This window comes from Ochotona princeps, chromosome 13, assembly GCF_030435755.1.
Source record: "Ochotona princeps isolate mOchPri1 chromosome 13, mOchPri1.hap1, whole genome shotgun sequence".
Taxonomy (NCBI): domain Eukaryota; kingdom Metazoa; phylum Chordata; class Mammalia; order Lagomorpha; family Ochotonidae; genus Ochotona; species Ochotona princeps.
Genome location: NC_080844.1, coordinates 42,688,029 through 42,708,696, shown reverse-complemented (window position 1 = coordinate 42,708,696; position 20,668 = coordinate 42,688,029). Strand labels below are relative to the sequence as shown.

The 20,668-nt window shown below is 53.4% G+C and overlaps 1 protein-coding gene across 1 annotated transcript in view; it reads left to right on the top strand.

Annotated features, from left to right (window-relative positions):
• Window positions 1-20,668, top strand: part of TLL2 (tolloid like 2) — a 111,624-nt gene that overhangs the window by 78,300 nt on the left and 12,656 nt on the right. The window contains exons 8-13 of the mRNA XM_004580014.2: window positions 2,000-2,124; window positions 4,237-4,352; window positions 9,811-9,913; window positions 16,516-16,632; window positions 17,721-17,866; window positions 18,285-18,480. Coding sequence (XP_004580071.2) covers window positions 2,000-2,124; window positions 4,237-4,352; window positions 9,811-9,913; window positions 16,516-16,632; window positions 17,721-17,866; window positions 18,285-18,480 — 803 coding nt within the window. The remainder of the gene's footprint in view (window positions 1-1,999; window positions 2,125-4,236; window positions 4,353-9,810; window positions 9,914-16,515; window positions 16,633-17,720; window positions 17,867-18,284; window positions 18,481-20,668) is intronic.

The window sequence follows — 20,668 nt, the reverse complement described above, 5'->3', positions numbered from 1 at the left end:
TCTCCCCTCCCCCAGTGCTGGCCACAGGCTGTGGGGTTGTTGCCTTCCTAAGGTGGTTGGGCACAGTTCCAGGAGATGAGGGGACTGATCTCCTGGGACAGGGGCGCCTTTGTTTAAAGCTGATGGTTTTATTCCCCAGGGCATCTGCCAAAGCCTTTTTGAGCCTAGCAGAATCTCAATGCTAAGAGCTGTCCTACATAAAAGGGGGAAAGAACAGTATGGAGTGGTTTACACAGGGGAACAGCTCTTTTCCTAAACATCTTCCAGGCTATCATGGACTGGCATCTGAGGGGCGTGCAGGGGGCGGGAGAGACTGGGCCCCAAGGAGGGGGCAGTGTGAGCCAATGCTGTTCTTGCTGCTGAGTTTGGCCACCTCCAGTGTTCTTACTTCCATCGTGCCTGGCACGGGGAAGCCTGCCAAGGCTGAATTATGAAGAAGAGTGGAGGTGGACTCCAGGGCTGCCCAGCTGCCCAGGCTGGCTTGCCGGTTGTAGCCCTACAATTTGGGCAGGTCAGGCTTATCCCTTGCAGGCTGGGTGTTTTTTCACCTATAGAGTGGGACCCCAGGAGATCATGGCACCTGCCTGGCAGTGTGTCATGAAGATGGCATCAGATCATGCATGCAAAGTACGCAGCACAAGGCCTGGTTCGTGGAAGGCCCCATGACTGGGGAGGGAAGGGGAGAACATGGGCTTGATATGCTTGATCCTCCAGCAAAGCTGCCAACGTGGTATTGGCAGAAGCAGGGTCACTTACTCTGGGTTGCTTAGGCATTGTGGTGACTCCTCAGGTCTGTGCTACAGAATTCTTTTGTCAAAGGCACCAAGAAAATAATTCCAAAGGGATGTGTCTTTTGTTTGGGCAGACATGCCAGCTTTAAAGTAGTAGCTGGCAATTGGATGGAGACTTTTCCACCGAGTCATCTCTTATAGGGTAAGACTCGGTGAAGGTGGTGAGGGAAGCCCAGGATTCCATGAATGTTTTTCTAAGGTTTGCAGACCTAGAGGTGCAGCAACAGGGCCAGGGGAGGTATGTCAATGTCAGTGTGATAATGTTGGATCCAGGGCTGCTGCAAAGGACTGTTCATACCAATGTTTCAAGAAAGTGAGCTTCAAGTCTGATTCATTAAAAGAAAATATCTACAGAATCAAAAAAGACAAGTGGATGATGCAAGAAGAAGAAAGGAAGAAGAAATGAGGATATTGGGTGTTTCCCAAGGTGGAGAGGCTCAGCTGCCTGCAAGCTGGGCAGGTGGAAGCAGGCCACCACTTCGTCAGGCAGGTGCAGGTAGGACTCGACTTCCCCAGCCTGCCTTCCTCCCATTTGCCCACTGTAGAAGTGAAGCTGACATTTAGCATTGCAAGGCCATAGACTAGGATGCTAGAGCTGGAAGGGTCTGCAATCTACCACTAAGCCACTCTGAACTGTTTGGAGGACGGGCAATGCTCATCCTGACGGCAGAGCAAGGCCTGGACCAGGAATCTTCAGCTCAGGACTCCTTCCACTCCCTCCCACTGCTGGCTTCTGTCTCATGTTCCAGCCTGTCATCTCTCTGCCCTCCAACTTGATCTCCAGTATGTCCACTCTCATCTGCTGACCAGCCCCGAATGTCTCACCCTGTTCCAGTGCCCCGATTCTCCCTGGGGCAGCTAAGAGACTTCACTACACTCAACTCCTGGGGGGGTTCCACACATATCCTGGCTTCTCCGAGTGGTGCTCCCTGCACTGTGCAGCATGGTAGTGCTGGAGCTGCTTGGTGGAAAAGCTCCGTAAGGAAGTCCGAGGCACAGGATCCTCTGCCCTTGGGGAAGTGAGCAGGCAGCTGGTGAGGGGGAGTGCTGAATGGCCAGCACAGCACTGATATCGATAACCTGGGTCCTGCCAGGCTGGGGACAGGCAAGCGGGGAGCAGTATTGGTGGGTTCCTAGGCCAGCAAAGGAAGGCTGCAAATCCCAGCCTGGTGGCCCTGACTTTCCCTTTCTCTTCTGTTTTCTTATAGGGGAGTTTTCTTAGATACCATCCTTCCCCGTCGAGATGACCATGGTGTCAGGCCCACCATTGGCCAGCGCGTGCGGCTCAGCCAAGGAGACATAGCCCAAGCCAGGAAACTGTACAAATGCCCAGGTAACAATGGGCTGTGGGGTTCCCAGCACTTTCCGGGCATCCTGTGTTTGCAACTGTTCCCTTCACTGGAGAAGCTGCCTGGGTAGCTGTCAGCAGCTGAAACATTTGGTGTCCTGCTCTTGGGAGATGCTGGACACACCAAAAGCCCAAGTGGGGACATAACCACAGGTGGCAAAAGAGAAAAGGATGCTTAGCACCCGTGGCTGTACTTCTGGGAGGCTTTGGACATCTCTGGCAAGGCCCTGGTGGTCACAGGGGGAGAAGGCAGCACAGCAGCAGCAGGAAGGCATGGGGGGCACTTCCCTTCCCAAAAGACAAGGGGGTGGGCTTGGAAAACAGACAGGAGGACAACGAACAAGGGAGAATGCTCCCTCATTAGGGTGGTGTGCCAGTTTCCCAAACACTGCAGGATGAAGGCAGTCTTGGTGCTATATGTATCTACAGGGTCATTCCTGTGAACCTGGGCCTCCTGGCCTCCCCAGGTACTGGTTGGTGGCTAGCACTTGGCCACTGAAGGCTGGATAGTACACTGGAGTCAGCCCCAACGCCCATTCCTTGGCCAGCACAGAAGTCACTTCCTGGTGGCTTCAGCATTATCGCTGCAGCCCCCAGCCAGCCTCACTCCCACCATGCAGGGTTATGTTCTCCCAGATACCACAAAGCTGCTCAGTCTCAGGGCAAAGAGTTGGTGGCAGCAGCCAAGTTCATGCCACTGATGGGACAATGGTCTGGAGAGGACAGAAGTCCCCCCCTCGACAGCTCCAAAAACCTTTTGCAAGCCCCCAAGCCAGACCCAGAGTTTGATTACAGGCAGATGGAGGAAATGAGGGCCATCAGAATATTGGAGCTGTCCCCCTGCCTGATGAAGCAAGACCAAAGTGGATGCTAGGAACTACAGAATTATGGCTGTTCATTCCAGCTGTTAGTCATCTGGGGGATGGCTTGGGCTCAGTGACGGTCACGCATACCCCATCCCTGCACACATCTTCCCTGGGAACTGCGGCAGAAACCATTGCATGACAGTGTACACGTTGCTTATCTCCCCCCAAGGACCCGGGCAGCTGGTGCATGCCAGGGAGCCACACAGTAATGCATCCATCCTTGTAGAATGTTAATGATAATTTCTAGATAATTTCCGCGGGGGCCCTCAGGGGTGCTGACTGCTGGGTGTAATCCTCATGCTGCCTGGCAGTTGTTGCGTAACATGATCACCGCGCCCCAGCATCCAGGACTTCCTGAGGTGGATGGTGGGCAGTCTCCAGTGCAGCCTGCAGCTCCCAACTGCACGGAACTCACTGCTGAAAGCCAGGACAGCTGCCATATGGGTTGCCCTGTGTCTGGGGGGATGCTTGTTTCCCACACTTTTGGGGACCCTTAAAGAGGAGGGGTATACTCTAGCTCTGGGCTCTGAAGACTGTGGGCTAGGAGAGCACAGGACCCGTATTTACACAGGTGCCCCCTTGTTTGAGGACAAGCAAGGGGAAACATTTCTTCACACATACACAGAGACTACATGCTGGACTTCTAACCAGGTGATATTTCCGCATTCAAGGCAGAGTAGCCTACCATAGGGCACTCCAATCACCTACGCCCCTGCACTTTTTCTTGACAATTTGGCCACTCTCTTGGAGGTGGATGGCAGATGAAGAAATGAATTTCAAAATTCCTTTGCCATTTTTTTCCTTCTCTCACTGGCACATCCACATACTGTATGCCATAGAAGCGTGTCATGGTGATTGTTTTGGCCATGGGTACTGTGCTCACCCTGTGCCCCACACAGAGCCCATGCATTCCTGGGTGATGCAGATGACCTCAGCAGCCCTTTGAGGTCATCCCTGTCCATTTTACAACCTCTGGACTGGCCAGAGGAGGATACTTGCCCACCACCACTAGGTTAACCCCAGCCCAGCTCTAGGCCATGCTGCAGAACTCCCAAGGGAATTCATGTTGTAAAAATACTCAGACTATACATTCTATCTGTTAGCCAATGTGTCTGGCATGCTTCTCTCCAGAGTCAGGTAAGAGAGGTGTGTGTGCAGTGGCCCTGGACAGAGTTGTTCTGCAGGAGCAGGTGCACATGCCAGTATCATGGTTGTTCTTCTGCCTGTGCAGCTTGTGGGGAGACCCTGCAGGACACAACCGGAAACTTCTCCGCTCCTGGGTTTCCAAATGGCTACCCTTCTTATTCCCACTGTGTGTGGAGGATCTCTGTCACCCCTGGGGAGAAGGTAGGTGGACCCTCGGGGGGAGACATGGCCACACTGAGTGCGGTGAAGTGGGAGGAACTGCTCTTGTGGTTAATGGTGGTGAAGGTCATTGCTTTGTTAAAAGTACCCACTGCACACAAGGCATTGGGCTGAGGGCTTGGCATTCATGGCTTTTGAATCCCTCAATCAGTCTCATCTATGCAAGTGGAGGCCTGGCACATGCTAAGTCCACGTCAGTTATAAATCAAGCTAGCAGTCTGTAAAGGGAAGGAGGCTCCATCCTCCTGCCGTGAGGAGTATGCTGTTATCATGCCCTGGATGTCAAGAACACAATCTGGAATTTCCAGGCACCTCAGAGTGTTGCTCTAGCAGGTACAACAGAGGAGAGTCGCCCCCAGTGTACCCTTCCTCTCACCATCAGGGGCTCTCAGGGGCATTTGCTGACACCTCAGCACACACTCTCAGGCACCATCCTCCCCTGCCCAGTCGTCAGTTGCTACTCTAAAGCAAGGATGGGCCAGCTAGGTGTGCAGTCTGCCCTTGGGAGCACAGGTCAACAGAAGAGGCCCACAAACCCTAGAGCTGGTCTGTTGGTTGCTGTTTTCACATTATTTGAGAGACAGAGAGAGGACAGACAGAGCTCCTAGCTCCCCCTCAAAATGCCAGTGATGGCCGGGGCTGGCTCAGGCTGAAGCTGGGAGCTGGGAATGCCTTCCAGGTTTCCCACATGGGCAGCAGAAACTTAACCAACTTAGCCATCACCTACTGCCCTCCTGAGACCACAGTTATAGGAATCAAGACCTAGAACCAGGAATGACAGCCAGATTCACCAGTGTAGGCCATGGGCCTTGTAATCAGTGTCATCCCTGAAGCCAAATGCCTGGCCACAGCCCAAAGCTGTTTGCACTAGGAACGCCCACGCCCTGGCTCTCCCAAGGGTGGCCTAGTGACCAGGGAGCTCTGATTAGGCGCACCCCTGTCGTCCTGAGAACTCCATGAGATGCACCCAGCAAAAAGGCCTCTTTTGCCCTGGTTCGAGGGTGGCTGATCCTCAACCCAACCTCAGGGAATGGTGTATTCATGCTTCTAGTGCATGGATGAGGAATTAATTGGAGGTTGGACTTTAACAAAAATGCCCAAATTCAGTGTGGTGCGGCATTGGGAATGGGGAGGGTAGTCTTTGCACCCAGTTTATCTTGGCACTGCATGGCTGTTGCTGCCTGGGAAGCCCTGTTTGCGTGCTGGTTCCAGGCCCAGGGGAAGCACTATGACCTCCCAGGGCCCCCTGCATCTGCCCTCAGCATAGCATGTGTCACTGCACTGTGACTGCTGGTTGGCTTGTTCCACATCTGAAACCGTGAGCTCACTGGGGACAGGGAGCGTTCTCCACCAGACCCACAGAACTTGCTGTACGGACGTGTGGACAGATAAGGAAATGAGTGGTAGCAGTGGGATGTGCTGGAAGTTTTCAAGTGCTTATAACTGACCTTCAGATATTCCAAATTTGTAACTTTTTAAAGCAAGATTGTATTGATTTATTTGAAATTCAGTTACATAGAAAGAGAGAGAGAGACAGAGAGCTCTCCCATCTGCTGGTTCACTGCTCAGATGAGCACAATGGCCAAGGCTTTGGGTCAGGCTCAAAGCCAGGAGCCAGAAACTTCTGGCTCTCCCACATGGGAGCCAGGGACTTGGGTTAACTTCCACTGACATTACCAGAATCCAAACTGGAGCGGTCAGGACTCAAAACGGTGCCAATATAGGGTGCCAGCACCATAGGCTTCATATCATTACCCCACAACATCACCCTCCACATTCATAACTTTAACAATAAAACGTTCTACTTCAATGTCAAACACAGTTTGATTGCTGGAAAGTCATTGTGTTCATTCTCTGTGGACTGGGTGTTAGCCTCCACATGCTGTGCGCATCAACTAAACTCAAGCTCACATCAGCTTCACGGAATGGGGCTGTTTCCACGCTGTCTTCCCAGGGACTTGCCTGGGCTGCTGAGTCTGTTGCAGAGCTGGGATCTGAACCCAGGCAGAGGAACTCTGACAGCCTGCATGTACGAAAAACACTGCACATGTATACACACACCTGGATGCACGCAAACACCCTTTCTTTGGCTGTGAGTACTGAAGTCAGTGTGATTGTAGTGCAGACTCCAGCCCCATCTGCCAGGGTGGATGTGATATACCCGTGCCCGAACTAGCAGGAAGGAGGAGGAGGAAGCGGAAGGGATCTGGTTAATCCCCAAATTGTTGCATTGCCCTGCACAGCGGAGGCTGTGTGATATGTCTGACCTGCATGAGCTTCCCGTAGCCTTGATTATGAATGCCAAGTGGCAGCAGGGGGAGTACACAGCATTGAAATGCCTGCACCAATTATTTCAATCTCTGCTTTGCCCAGCCTTCCCCAAGCTTCTAGTAATTAGCAAACTTGATTGATTCGAGTATCACCTCTTGTTCATCACCTTTTCCCCCATGCTCTTTATGGTTCACCAACGTACTTAGGATAATTAGCCTGAATAATTATCCTGTTCATTCAGATCATGAGTGTGTTGCCAAGGAAGTTGTACTAACATTTCCTTTCTGTGATCTAAAAAAGCAAAGGCTGAAGGATTGTTGCGCAGCCAGCTTTCAAGTGTGACTGCATTTTATCACCTGAATGTGAGCCCTGGCAGGAAAAAGAAATCCAAGGTCTCCATCTGCCTGGAAAAACTCAGCGCTTGGTGCGGCTCCCCTGGCTCCCGGGGAGGCTGACTTCACGGGAGCCGGCATGTGCAGGAGCTCCGCGGCATCTCCCCTCAAAGCTTCCGAGCTGATGCGCCTGTGCACATGCCCGTGGTGTTGAAAATTTCTAGTTGGAAAAAAAAGTATGGTTAAACACACACCTAGAGAAGCATGCAGGTATGCATACACACACATAAACACATACACATACGCAGATACACACAGACTCCCATGGGTACACACAGACACACAGAAACACACACACAGAAACAGACAATACAGAAAAACACATATATAAATACCACACAGCCACACACATATAAACACACATCTACACAGAGATGTAAAAACACACACATACAATGACTAGGGCTGAGCCAGGCAGAAGCCAGGAGCAGAGCTCCATCCAAATTTCCCACATGAGTAGCAGAGATCCAAGCAGCCAGGCCTTCCTCTGCTGTTTTCCCAGCTGCATTAGCAGGGAACTGGATCCAAAGTGGAGCAGTCAGGGTTTATGAGGCTGCCCATATGGGAAGCCAGCATCACAGGTGTGGGTTAACCTACTGCACAACACCACAGGCCCCTTGTTTTCTGGGACTGACTCGTCATTTCCTAGCAGATTACAGGGCTCTGTGGAAGAGGATGATGCTTGTGCTGGGACCTGGGCATAGGATGGGATTGGCCCCCAGGAAAGGATGGGCAGTTGCCACACCAGTTACAGGGCAGCATGTGAGGGGCAGTTAGCACTGGCCATGGTGCACTAAGCAAACACTCACAGTGGCCTTGCTTTTGACTTTGTTGCTTGCAGAGTGTGAGTGTGTACAAGGCAGAATGCCATATGCCCTCTGTGTGGTGCCCCCTGCCACGGCATGCATACTGCTTGCCAGATGACATCAGAGGACTGAGAAGTCAAGTCTTCCCCTGATGGCAGAGTGAGGGTGACAGCTAAGGAGTGGATCCAGTCTGCCTCACTCTACCACAGACACCTGCTGTTCAGAGTCACCGCCAGGCACACAGATCAGATCCTGTGCACCTGTGCAAGTCAGGGAAGCCTCCAGGAGGTGGGGGTCCCTGAACCAGTGGCCTTGAGGAGGTGTCCTGCTCATGGGTGTGCTAGGGGCTTTGGGGAGTGAGCAGGGAGCTTCATGGATGAGGCTGGAGTATGGGGGTCTCACAGGAGCAACCTGGTCCAATTGAAATATCAGCGGAAAATTCATCTAGAGGTCCCAGTGTGCCAAGTGGGTGGAGCACAATGGGAAGGACTACAGGAGCTGTCTGGGAGGCAGCAGGTGGAAAGCAATGAGCAATGGGGAGTGAGATAGGACACAGACATCCTCAAGGGAATAGAGCCATCATCACAGGCGTTGGGCATAGGAAGGGCTCATGATGGAGGAAGGGAAGCTCACAGCAAGGTCGGGCTGCCAGGGGTCAGGGTGACGCTGTCTCCTGCACTGTTCCAATGGGTTCTCATGGTGAGTGGGAAGCAGGGAGGGCAGGAGCCAGTCAGACAGTGGGACCCGTGGAGAGGAGAGAGCAGCAGCTGAGAGCAGAAAGGACAGATTTGGAGCAGTGAAGCCACAGAGCTCAGAATGAGGAAAGTCCTTTAGATCTGGCCCATCCAACCCAGTCAGTGAGGGGCAAGGCCAGGGTGGCAGTGCAGGATGGTGCGGGGCTAGGGAGCAGTCAGAGCTGAGCTACATTGGGGCAGGACACACAGAACAGAGGTAGAGAACTCCGCACGGGAGCAGCTGAAGGCAGGAGCTCCCTACCCAGTGACACTTAGCAGGGGAGAAAGGAGGGAGGTGAAGGGCATGGGGAAACCTAAACTCTGCTCCAGAGTTCAAACAGCGCCTTGCCTTAACTCATGTCAGTTCCTCCCACGAGATGCTTGAGCCCTACCTCCCTCTGCCCATTGTGGCCTCGGTCTCCCAGAGTCAAGGCTCACCTCCTCTGAGAAACCGTCCTGGAGGCCATCAAGCACAGTTCCTTGCTCATTTCTCTCCAAAGCTCTTTTTCAGCACTCACACCATAGTGTTCTTGTAGCCCTGACCTACCTGCCTCTCCCTCCTTCTCGGAGGTGCCGCTTTGGGCCTTTCCATCAATACTGGTGCACAGTAGGCAGTCAATAATGGATGAGTGGATGAATGAATGAATGAATGGAGGGAGGAATGGATGGGTGGATGGAATGATAGACTGATGGAGGCTCTCGGATTCCCCGTACCTCTTAAAAGCACAGGCATGGTCAAGGGGACATGGATGACGGACATATTTCCATGCACTAGGGCTAACCACACACTCTCTGGACTGACCGATAATGCTACAAGTTCTTTTCATTTCTCTGAATTTTCCGAGCCCTTTACTGATTATCATTTCCTAGTCTCAACTCACTAGTCCATCTTTTTTTTTTAATTCATTTTGCTTTCTGCAAACCGTAGCGTGACTTCAAAAGCAGAAGTGTGTCCCCAGACAGAACCAAAGCATCCACCTCTTCTTCCGCATACTCCCCATCCTGTTAAGGTTTATTGTGGAGCGCCAGGGGGGCTTCCGGCATGTGTGGCTCTAGGAAGACACTCCTGGGAGCTGGGTTCCCGCCTCCTATATGCTAAAGGGTAACCTGAGAACCCCTCTGTGCCAAACACAGCTTGCACAACTCTTCTCTCTCTCTCTTTCTCTCTCTCTCTCTCTCTCTCTCTCTCTCTCTCTCTCTCTCTCTCTCAGACTCACTTCATGGTAATTCTTTGCAGATCGTCCTCAACTTCACGTCCATGGACTTGTTCAAAAGCCGCCTATGCTGGTACGACTACGTGGAGGTCCGTGATGGGTACTGGAGAAAAGCACCCCTCCTGGGTGAGCTGGCCTTGTGGGGGGCTGTGAGAGGAGCTGCTGGGGTGTGTGGGATGTGGTGACTGTCTGGAAGGCTCATCCCGCCGGTGGTCACAGGAAGCTCTCAAGGGCATGTGTTGTTGTAAAACCCTGAACACTCCATTTGGCCACACACATTAAAAAGCTTTTAAAACTGCGAAGGCCCTTTGACCGAGCCATTCCAACATCTCAGAGTTTATCTGAGGGAACTAATTAAGGAAATGTGCCCTGTTCTTGCTGCAGAGGCATTTGCCAATGCAGGAGAAACCAAAGGCTGTTGAAGTGTTCGGAGGGATGGGGGTTCTAGTGTAGGAAATGATGAGGGAAAACTTGCCCGCTGTTAAAGGCAGAGGGGTTCGTTGACTGACATAGAGAGGGTTGCATGGTGCGCTGCTACATAACTAAAGGTGTGTTATGAAATAGAACTTGTAGTAGGATTCTGTGTAATGCATCTGTGCACAATCTTGCAAACTTCGAGCTGCCAGCCATCCAGGAATGAGATGGCATGGGGCAGCCAGTTAGGGAGTAGCTGGGAGGGTGGTGACCCAAACACGAAATGCCCTTCCAAAATCATTCAAGAGGCAATCACGTTAAGACATGATATAGTGATTTCAATGGGAGGAACCTGGTCGGCAGTCTCCAAGCACAGTACTACCTAGAATTCTAAATGTCATGCAGATTGTCTCAGGATGATAATGCAACTTTTCAAAGTGTATTGAGTTGATGGTGGTGCTTAGGTACAGTTTCCAGCCTTTGGACGTGACATGTATTGTTTCCGTGAGCTGAACATGGAAGGATGGCACGAGCTTTGAGGGGGAGACACAGGCAAATAGGGAAAAAGAAGGGGTGGTTGCCAGCAGAGCACTGTCTTGTGGATGACCCAGGAAGAGGACCGCTGGCTGCAGGTTCCCAGCAGCTAACCCAGGGCTTCGTCTGGCTGCAAAGGGCAACCATGTGGAGCCAGAGAGATGCAGAAGATATCTAGGAACTGGAAGGTCTCAGCTAACAGAGTGCTGGGCTCGTTCTGTATGCACTGCGCAGGGCAGGCACCCAGTAGAATGAGCCAGCAGGTCAGGAAGGGCTTGGTCCCTGGCCTATCACCACATAATCGATAAAGCCACACTTAGGGGGCTAGTGGCCAGTATGGGGGCAGGGCATTGTCACTGCAAGCCTGAGACCCAATGTCTCATCAGATTCTGGGTGACTGAGGATGGGGGAGGTCAGAAGACCACCTGGGACAGGGCGTCTGGTTGCATTTGATGGAGCGTAGGAGAAAGCTTCTCTAAGACACAGAAGTCCTGCCTGCTGAGTGGCTGGGAGCTACATAAAGTCACCCCCTGCCCAGAGGTCCAAGGAGGTTGGCATTTATGCCCATGGGAGCCTTGGAAAGTATGGTAGCAGCAGCCAAGACAGGGTCTGGGTACGATTCCAGGTGGGAGAATCCTGGTAGGCAGTGAGCAGTGCAGGCAGACAGGCCAGCCCCAGGCCAAGTGTCCACCAGGATGTGGGTGGTGCCAGGTCTTCCCTGTCCCCGATGGCGGGGTGGACACTGTTTGCCTTGCAGTCCCTGCTTCCTGTGTCAAGTGAACAGATGAGGCAAGTGCAAGCAGCCAGAGGGAGGCATGGTTTCCAGGTAGCAAACACACAGAGGGCTGAGAGCGCAGGTTACCTCGCCTGGCTGACCCAGCACTTTGAAGGAAAGCATCTAATGTGTCCTGATTCCTGGGAAGCTCCTAAAGTGGAATTCCCATGAGCAGTGGGGTCAGGGATCCTGTGAGCCTGAAGATATGCACGTGTGTGCTGATGTCCAGTACCGAAGAGGCAGGAGGAGCACTGCAAGACTGCAACCTCTGATGGGGAGGCACTGAGCTGGTGGACAACTTTGGGCTTTTTTTTTTTTTTTAAAGAGATTTATTTTATTTTTATTGGAAAAACAGATATACAGAGAGGAGGAGAGACAGAGAGGAAGATCTTCTGTCCAATGGTTCACTCCCCAAGTGGCCACAATGGCTGGAGCTGAGCCAATCCAGGAGCCAGGAGTGTCTTCCGGGTATCCCACGTGGGTGCAGGGTCCCAAAGCTTTGGGCCGTCTTCGACTGCTTTCCCAGGCCACAAGCAGGGAGCTGGATGGGAAGTGGAGCCACTGGGATTAGAACCGGTGCCCATATGGGATCCTGGTGTGTTCAAGGCGAGGACTTTAACTGCTACACTATCACGCGAGGCAGGGCTTTTTTTTTTTATTTTAATTTTAAATGATGTTTACATAGTAGATCAGAATGGAAAAGATCTAGAGTTAGGGAGAAGTGGGTATGATCATTGTTTCCAAGCTTTCTATTTCTTGCCATTTCTGGGGGGAGAGGAGAGAAGGGGATAGGCCATACCCAGCCTCCCTACCATCCCAGTACCCGAGGATGGGGAAAGGCCACCTGGTATCAACCCAGGGTCACAAAGGCACCTGTTCTGAAGGTTCTGCCCAGGTGGATGCAATAGTTTTGAAATGCTGTCGCTCTCACTGATCTATGGATGAGGAATACCTTCTAATGTCTATTGGCTGACACCATCAACTTTATAGTCTCCAATCGCCCAGATATTTGCTGTCATTGTTTGGCTGGGGTAGTTATCCATATGTTCTGTTCTCCATGCTCTGCTATGGTACCAGGTGTCCTCTATAGGCCCCAATGAGCTACCATGTCCTCCATGTGCACCACGGTCTGCCGTCTAGCACTCCATCATCCACACTGTAGAGGAACAATTTTCCTAGGTGGGCTTATGGACCTGAATCAGGTAACCTGGAGCATGCTGGACACGCCCACCCCTGGGACTCATGGATCCAGCAACAACCTCATAGGTGGGCCCATGAGACCTGGGACCCAACAGACCCCCTACCCCGGGGCTCATGGACCCAGCCCCCACTGCACAGGCAGGCTCAGTGACCTGGACTAGGAGACCCAGACCCCTCCAGGTCCCCACCCCTGGGGCTCATGGATCTAGCACCCACTGCATAGGTGGGCCCAAGGACCTACACAAGATGACCCAGGTCCCACTGGACCCCTCACCCCTGGGACTTACAAACCCGATACCCACTGCATAGGTGGGCCCTAGAACCTGGAACAGGAGACTCAGGGCTAGATCGGACCTTCCACCCCTGAAGTTCATAGGTTCTGGCCTTGGTTTTGTGTGCTTCACAACTGTTTGATTTTTCAAATTTGTTTGCCAAAAGCAGTGTGAGGCATTCTGTGAAAGTGTGGCCTGCTGGGTACCTTCGAGTCACTTCAGCCCATCAGCTTGTGAGAAAGCTGCGTTCCCCCAGTGCAGGTACAAAGTCCAGAGGTAAAGACAGGATCCAAGTGTCCATGCCCCATGGTGGCCAAGGTGTGGACCAAATCTGAACAGGGCAGCGCTCCCGGGGGATTGGATTAAACCTGTTACTGCTGGTCTAGAAGGCAAATGTTTGCTGAGTCTGGCAGTCTTGTGCCCCCAGGGCTGAGGACACTGGCCAGGCTCTGGGGGAAGTTCTTGGAGGGCCGGAGGTGTCCCCTGAGAGGGCCAGGGCCCTCTCCTGAGACCAGCAGGAACAGGGAGTCCTCTCTGATGGAACCTGAAGCAGGAATGTTCTCCCAGGGAGCCTTCTGTCTGCTGTGCTGTCCTGGGTGGGACTTGTGCCTTGGTTGGTGGTGGCAATGGTGATGGTTTGTTTTGTTTCACTTGAGGGCTTCTTGGGCTTGTGTTTTACCCACGTTGGCAGTGTGTGTGTGGTGTGTGTGCAATGTACAATGTGTGCTATGTGTATGCTATATATGGTAGTGTGTTGTGTGTGTACGTGATGGGTGCTTTATGCTACGTGTATGCTGTGTGTGGTATGTTTAATGTGCATATGTGTGAATAAGACATAGTGTATGTATGTATGTGTTGTATGCATGGTGTGCTCATGTATGAATGATCTGCATCTGTGTATTTGGTGTGTGTTGTGTGTGGCATGATGTGTGTGTGCTGTGTGTATGGGGTGTGTATGTATGTGTATGATGAGTGTGTTAGATGTGTATGTAGGTGTATCATAGGGTATGTATGTGTGTGACATGTGTGTATGTATATGTGTTGTGTATGTTTATGGTATTGGGTGTGTGTGTGGCACTGTGTGCTGTGTGTATTTTGTGTGCATGTGTGTGGGGCACTGTGTGTTGTGTGCATAGTGTCGGGCATGTGTGCATGTGTGTGGGGCACTGTGTGTTGTGTGTATGGTGTGTGCATGTCTGTGGGGCACTGTGTGTTGTGTGCATAGTGTCGGGCATGTGTGCATGTGTGTGGGGCACTGTGTGTTGTGTGTATGGTGTGTGCATGTCTGTGGGGCACTGTGTGTTGTGTGCATGGTGTCAGGCATGTGTGTATGTGTGTGGTGTGTGCTGCAGCTAGGGCAGGCCTGGACCTTCTTCAGGTGCAGGACCGTTATCGGTGCGGCCTGCTCCAATGTCCCCAACTCCTCACAGAGTTGCTGTGTGAGGAGCAAGCGCATTGTGCAGCCGGGCTGGTCCCGGGAGGGGTCGGAGCCGTGAAATCCGTGGGGAGGAGGCAGGTCAGTGCCCCTTTGGCAGGAGGGTGAGCGGATTAGGGCGGCTCGGGAAAGTATGCGTCTCACTCTGAGAAACCGGGCGCTGCATTTTTTCCCAGGGCAGTGTGTGAAAATCCAGGCATAATGGACGCATAACTTTTTATGAATGAACCTTTTATGACTCCCCGCGGAGCACACTTGTCTTGCCTCGGCTGCATTTCCTCTCCTTGATATCCTTATTAACTCCCCGCCCCCCTTGGCTGGCCGGGGAGGGATTCCAGTTTAGGAATGTGACACCTTTCCCCAGCTCAGGCTCTCTCCAGTGCCTCGGCTCGCTCCATCTATGGAAAGAGGAGGCTGGTGGGTGCGAGAGCTGAGAGCATTTCATGGCTGGGTAAAGATGCCAAATTGGTTTTCCACTTCCAGGGTCACTGAGGAGCTGATCTTGACGTGGGGAAGAGGGTGGTGGTGCAGTGCGAGGGAGGCGGCATCACGTGGGAGCCCCTCCCCAGGCTGTCCTGGGGCCACAGCGCACGCTTAGTTCCTTCCTGCCTTCCCTGAACCAGGCAGCAAGTCTCGAGAGGCCAGGCTGGTACTCCCGTAAGGCTGATCCCGTGCCCCTGATCCTAGACATCCCTTTCCCTCCGGAGAAGGGTGGATGGTGTTGACACTGCCAGGGCACAGACTCGGTGTCCATTTATCCACAAGTGTGCCACATTCACAAGCGTGCCTGAGACACACAAGCTGCTGGGCTGATGAACTCCCAGGCCTCAGGCTGCCCAAGTTCAGACTTAAAAATTCTCAGCCCCTCAGTGTTCTCAACTGTAAAACGGGATTGAACTTTGTGCTTCATGCAGGAAGTAGTGGGGATGCAATGAGGTGATGCATGTCCAATACTTACCAGAAGCTGGGTTAGTCCTGGTCAGTGAAGAAGGGCAGGGTCTTCTATGAGGGCCTCCCGGCTCATGCTAGGAGTCCACAGGGATTTGGGGGAGCACTTCACAGTGGTTTGTGATGCACTCGGCCAAGTGTGGCTCCGCCTGCAGTTCCTGCCTCTGCGGCCCTGTGCAGAAACCATTCTCACAGCAGTGATAACTGGGATTTTAAAAGGAGAAACTTGGACTCAGACCTGGGCGGGGCTAAGGGAGTTCTGGGGACTGCCGTTCACTGACTTCAGTCCCGTACTGTCCCCCCACTGGTAAGCAATACTTCCCCCAACACTTGCATGTCACTTTCCAAAAACCAATTGATACTAATTGGCCATGCCAGAGGATCCATTAATGAGAATTTATAGGCTTCTGATGGATTTGTCCTTGCCAAATGCTGACAACATTTTCATCTCATCACAGATGGTTACAGGTGGCCAGGATCGGAAGGAAGTCACAGAGATTAGCAACCTGACTCTCACTTCTCAAGGCCTGGAGGCCACGGTTGGCCCCTAGGGAATGTCCATGTGGCATTGGCTTCTCCCCACTTCCCCCACACCTACCTCCATGGTTCAGATGAGCAGAGTACAATGCCAGCTTCAAGTGCCTTGTCTGCTACCCAGAGTGGTCCTGGCACTAACAGTGCCCTCCCACTGTCTATCTGTGCCATGCCCCTGTCAGTGGTGTTCCGTATGTCCCATTGCCACAACAACCTGGGAGTATCTTCACCATCCCTCAGGATAGCACATGTCAGCTAGTTGTGGTCACGTCTCATCTCTCCCAGGCTACCCTATGCTCAGCAAATGATGTCAGGGACTTGCACAGCAGGTGGCTGGCAGAGCCTGGGGTGTCCCATCCATTCAGCTGACCCATAAGGCAGAGCCCCCCCCACTGCCATCCCAACACACATGCCCCTGCCTGGGCTGCACTTTTTCAGTGGCTGGGACCTGGGCTCCATTGGAATCTGGAAGGAGCCTGACTGTCTCCAGCCAGTGTGTTCCACAGCCAGCGTGTTCCACGGCCTAGGTTGACTGGGAAGAGCCACAGCTTTCCTAAGGGAACAAGTGCCTGCCTGGTGCCCCAGGCGTCCTGACTGTGTCTTTTCCGCCCCCCAGGTCGGTTTTGCGGTGACCAGGTGCCCGAGCCTCTCCTGTCCACGGACAGCCGGCTCTGGGTGGAGTTCCGCAGCAGCAGCAACATCCTGGGCAGGGGCTTCTCTGCCGTGTATGAAGGTTTGTGCGTGACGCGTGTGGAGCTGGGCTGGCTCCTGTGCAGCCCACCCTCCTGCTGCCCCCTGCCTGGTGTACCCACCACAGCCACCTCCGGCCACACTGGGAAGCCAGGGCCAGCTGTACTCACCTTGGAGCCAGAGCTGTCAGCCTGTTGCTCCCCTTCCTTGCAGCACAGCTGGGGTGGGGTGGGGATGGGGGTACAGAACCCCTTGGATGGTGGCCACCTCTGCGTCGTTATGGGAGCCTATGCCAGGTGTGAGCTCTGAGTCTCTGTTTCTTGTGTGAAAGCAAGACTTTGGACAATAGCAGGGATGTCCACAGGCCTTGGAGGGCTCCCTGGAGGAGGAATAGTCAGATCCAGCAGGTCTGGGGCTCCAGGGTCTACCTCAGGCACTGCCACCTCTGCTTGTTTCACATGGTGAGCTGCTGGCTTTCTCCTAACCCCACCCTGTTACCCTCCAAGAAAGGGACCTGGCTAGACAGTGATGAAAGAGGCCCCCTATGTAGCTTTAACATCTTGTCATTTCGGAGTTGTCAAAATTGTGATTTTCTATAGAAGAAATCCTCTGTGTGTGTGTGTGTGTGTGTCCATGGGAAAGTGTGAGCCTCCATGGATATGCATGTGCCTGCGTGTGCATAGGTATGTGTGTGTTTGTGTGTGCATGTGTGTTTGCCTATGTGTTTATGCATTCCTCTGGACCAGAGACCGCACCCTCTGCCACCCACAGTAGAATCTACCTAGGAAACCTCACAGCAGTGTCCCCCAATTCCCCCCTCTTGAGTCAGAACCCCTATGGATGTAGCTCCAGTTTGTCTCCCAGGTGGCTTTTCTGCACAGTGCATGTAGGGAACCACTGCTCTATGTGGTGTTTTTTGTTTTGTTTTGGTTGTTGTTTTGTTTTGTTTTTTCTTTCTATGTAAGAAATCAGAGTTGGAAACAAGCCACCATCCTTCCTCCAATCCTGGTCTTTGTTGGATGGAAGGGGAAAATGCTGGTGCATGGCGCCACCTAGTGGCCACATGCGGCTACCCATCTTCCTCAGTGAGCTGGGGCTAGGGGTTCCTCACTGATGTGTGTCTTTGTAAAGCTACCTGTGGAGGAGACATCCACAAAGATGCCGGCCAGATCCAATCTCCCAACTACCCCGATGACTACAGACCTTCCAAGGAATGTGTGTGGCGAATCACTGTCTCCGAGGGCTTCCACGTGGGGCTCACCTTCCAAGCCTTCGAGGTGAGCAAGCTCACAATATCCTCCTGGGGAGGGAGGAGAGGGAGGAAAGTAGATGGAGACTTTGACTAGATGGCGCATGCTCCGTAGAGATGGGTTTCCTTTACGTGTGCACACACACACACACACTTTCCAGTGGCTTCAGATGCACCTGCTTTCTGATGTCTGCTGGGGAGAGGGAGAGCTACCATGCAGGTGGACACCCATGCTGAAATCCAGGCTGGTTCTGCAGGCTCCTTTTTGCGCCTCCATCCCCTCTTAGCTCCTCCAGGCCTGAGTCACCCTGGCCTTCTAGAACCAGGACACAGCCCAGAAAAGCCCAGGACAGGCCCATTCTCAACCAGCAACGCCAAGGCAGAGCCCTCCCTTCCACACACACACATCCACACTCCCCACAGCGCCTGTCTTTCCCCCCTTTTAGATTGAAAGGCATGACAGCTGCGCCTACGACTACCTGGAGATCCGTGACGGCCCCACGGCAGAGAGCGCGCTCCTCGGCCACCTGTGCGGCTATGAGAAGCCAGAGGACGTCAAGTCCAGCTCCCACCGCCTGTGGATGAAGTTTGTGTCTGATGGCTCCATCAATAAAGCAGGCTTTGCGGCCAGTTTTTTTAAGGGTATGAATTAGCTGCTTTCTCCCCTTCCAGAAGAAGGTTTGCTCCAGGAGGGGAAGAGGCAGAGGCCTCTGGCAGGGCTCACGGCTGCTGAGGAACACGCTTGCAGCCAGCGTGCAGCTCTGCCAATGGAGAATGTGTACGGATGGGTTCTGAGGCCCAGGGCACTGTGGCACGGTGGAGTGTGGGTGATGGCCAGTGGTGGTGGTTGCATCTGGTGGCATCACTGAGCTGGTTTCGTGTGTCGCGCAATTGACCTATAGCTGGGGAGGGGCCCCCAAGTTTCACCACTGGCCCTTTGCACTGGGTTCGCCTGCATCTGATCAGGCTGCTCCGGAGGCCTCCAGTGCATGGCAGGTGTGCAGTGCAAACACAGACTTTGCAGATCAAGATTTTCCTAAGTTGCCTCGCCTCCGTTAGGCCCCTTTGTGTCCAAGGGCCACAAAGGCAACCCTGGCTCCTGGCTGCCGAAGAGCCATCCCCAACTTCCTCTCTCCAGCCTGTGTCCCTACCCGGCTCAGTGAAGATCAGGGGACAGTGAGGTGGAACCTGCATGTGGGTGGCCTTGGGATCTGTGTGTCGTGGGGTCTTGGTGAAACTGGCCGTCCTGATGAGGAGCTTGCCCACCTCCTCCTCCCTCTCTGCTCAGGACTGGCACCTGAGGTCTGAGCGTGAAGATTCCCCGGGGCAGGGCGCTGTGCTGGGCAGCCGGCAGCATACCAGCCGTCATTCCAGGAAGTGCCCCGCCCCTGTAGCTCAGGGCCCTGGGTTCGTGGCTGCGTTGCTCATAGCCCCAGCCTTGGATACATTCCTTCCTATGCCAGGAGCCTTGGCCGTGCCAATCCACAGGCCCTGGTCCCTCCCTCACCCCCAGTCTCCACCTCTGCCTCCTTTTCTTGGGCCCTGTCCCCGGTTCCACAGGGATAGCCTGGGTGTTGGAAGAGTTCACTGCAAGCCCTGAGCAGGCAGCACTTGGCTGCCGGGCAACTCAGTCTTTCTTTCTATAAAGTAGGGAGGAGGAAGGAAAGCCGCTCATTGTGCCTGAGCAGGTGTGGTGAAGCTTACTGACTGCCGAGACACTGCAGGCTGACAAGGGCCCAACAACGGGGGGATTTGATTCCTGTTTTCCTGTTTAGAGGTAACCAGGGGAGAGCAAAACACAGAGCAAGAATAATAGTGCTTTGAATATCTGGACACAAAACGTACTTGCTTCTTGTGCTGCGTTCGTGGGACCCATGAAAACCTGCTCTGCTTTGGGGATAGAAGACCTGCTCTGCCCACAGGTCCACTCCCAGCATCCATCCTGTCACACGTGGGCACTTTACGTGGAGCCTGGGCTTGCCAGGGGCTGAAGGAGACCCAGCCACCTAGTGGCAATGGCCTTGCTATGTGCGCACTCCTCCTGCTGGCAGGACCAGGCTAACCCAGTGGCCTATTTCAAGTTCATTTCATGGTTCTTAGATGCCTGTAATGGTGTTCACCAAAGCTCCCTTGCAGAACACGGTGCCCTTAGTCTCCTAGGAGGGGTCTGGCTCTGCAGGGCCTCCCCTGGGCCCCCGTGGTATCTGGGGTGCTGACCAGCACTGGGAGCTGCCTTCACCATCTCACAACCTCTCCAGCTCTACCCCTATATGAAGTTACCTTGCTCCCACTTCAACATCCAGGAAAGCCCAGTTCTGAGGGGGCAGAGCTAGTTCGAGGGCCTGGATCTGGACAATTCCATGGGCCACTGCCTTTGCTCTGATGCCACAGGGCAGGGGCAGGAATCTAGCATTCACACTGAACATTTCATTCTGATGCCAGTCACCTTTTTGCCTTCCCGATCCTAGGATGGTGTGGGAGCCAGGGCCCCAGGCTTGGCACCTGCAGTCCTGGGAGTGGTCCAGCCTGCTGTCCTTACTAGCCCTGCTCACGGCCATGTCACACAACGTTTCTGTTACTGGACTCAGGGCCTGACTGATGGCTGGCTCCACAAACGCCAAGCAATGAGTAAGTGAATGCATGGGCAGCTGAGTGAGGGGCCTGCAGCCCTTGGTAGACCCAGGCATCCTGCTGCTTGCACTGGCCCCTCGCACGGTGCACCTCCTTCCCTGAGGTGAGGGATGTGTCCCGGTAACACTGTGATATAATCAGTGGCTATAACACTCAAGAGAGGTTTGATGAGGGGTTGAGGACTGTCTGGGAACTCCAG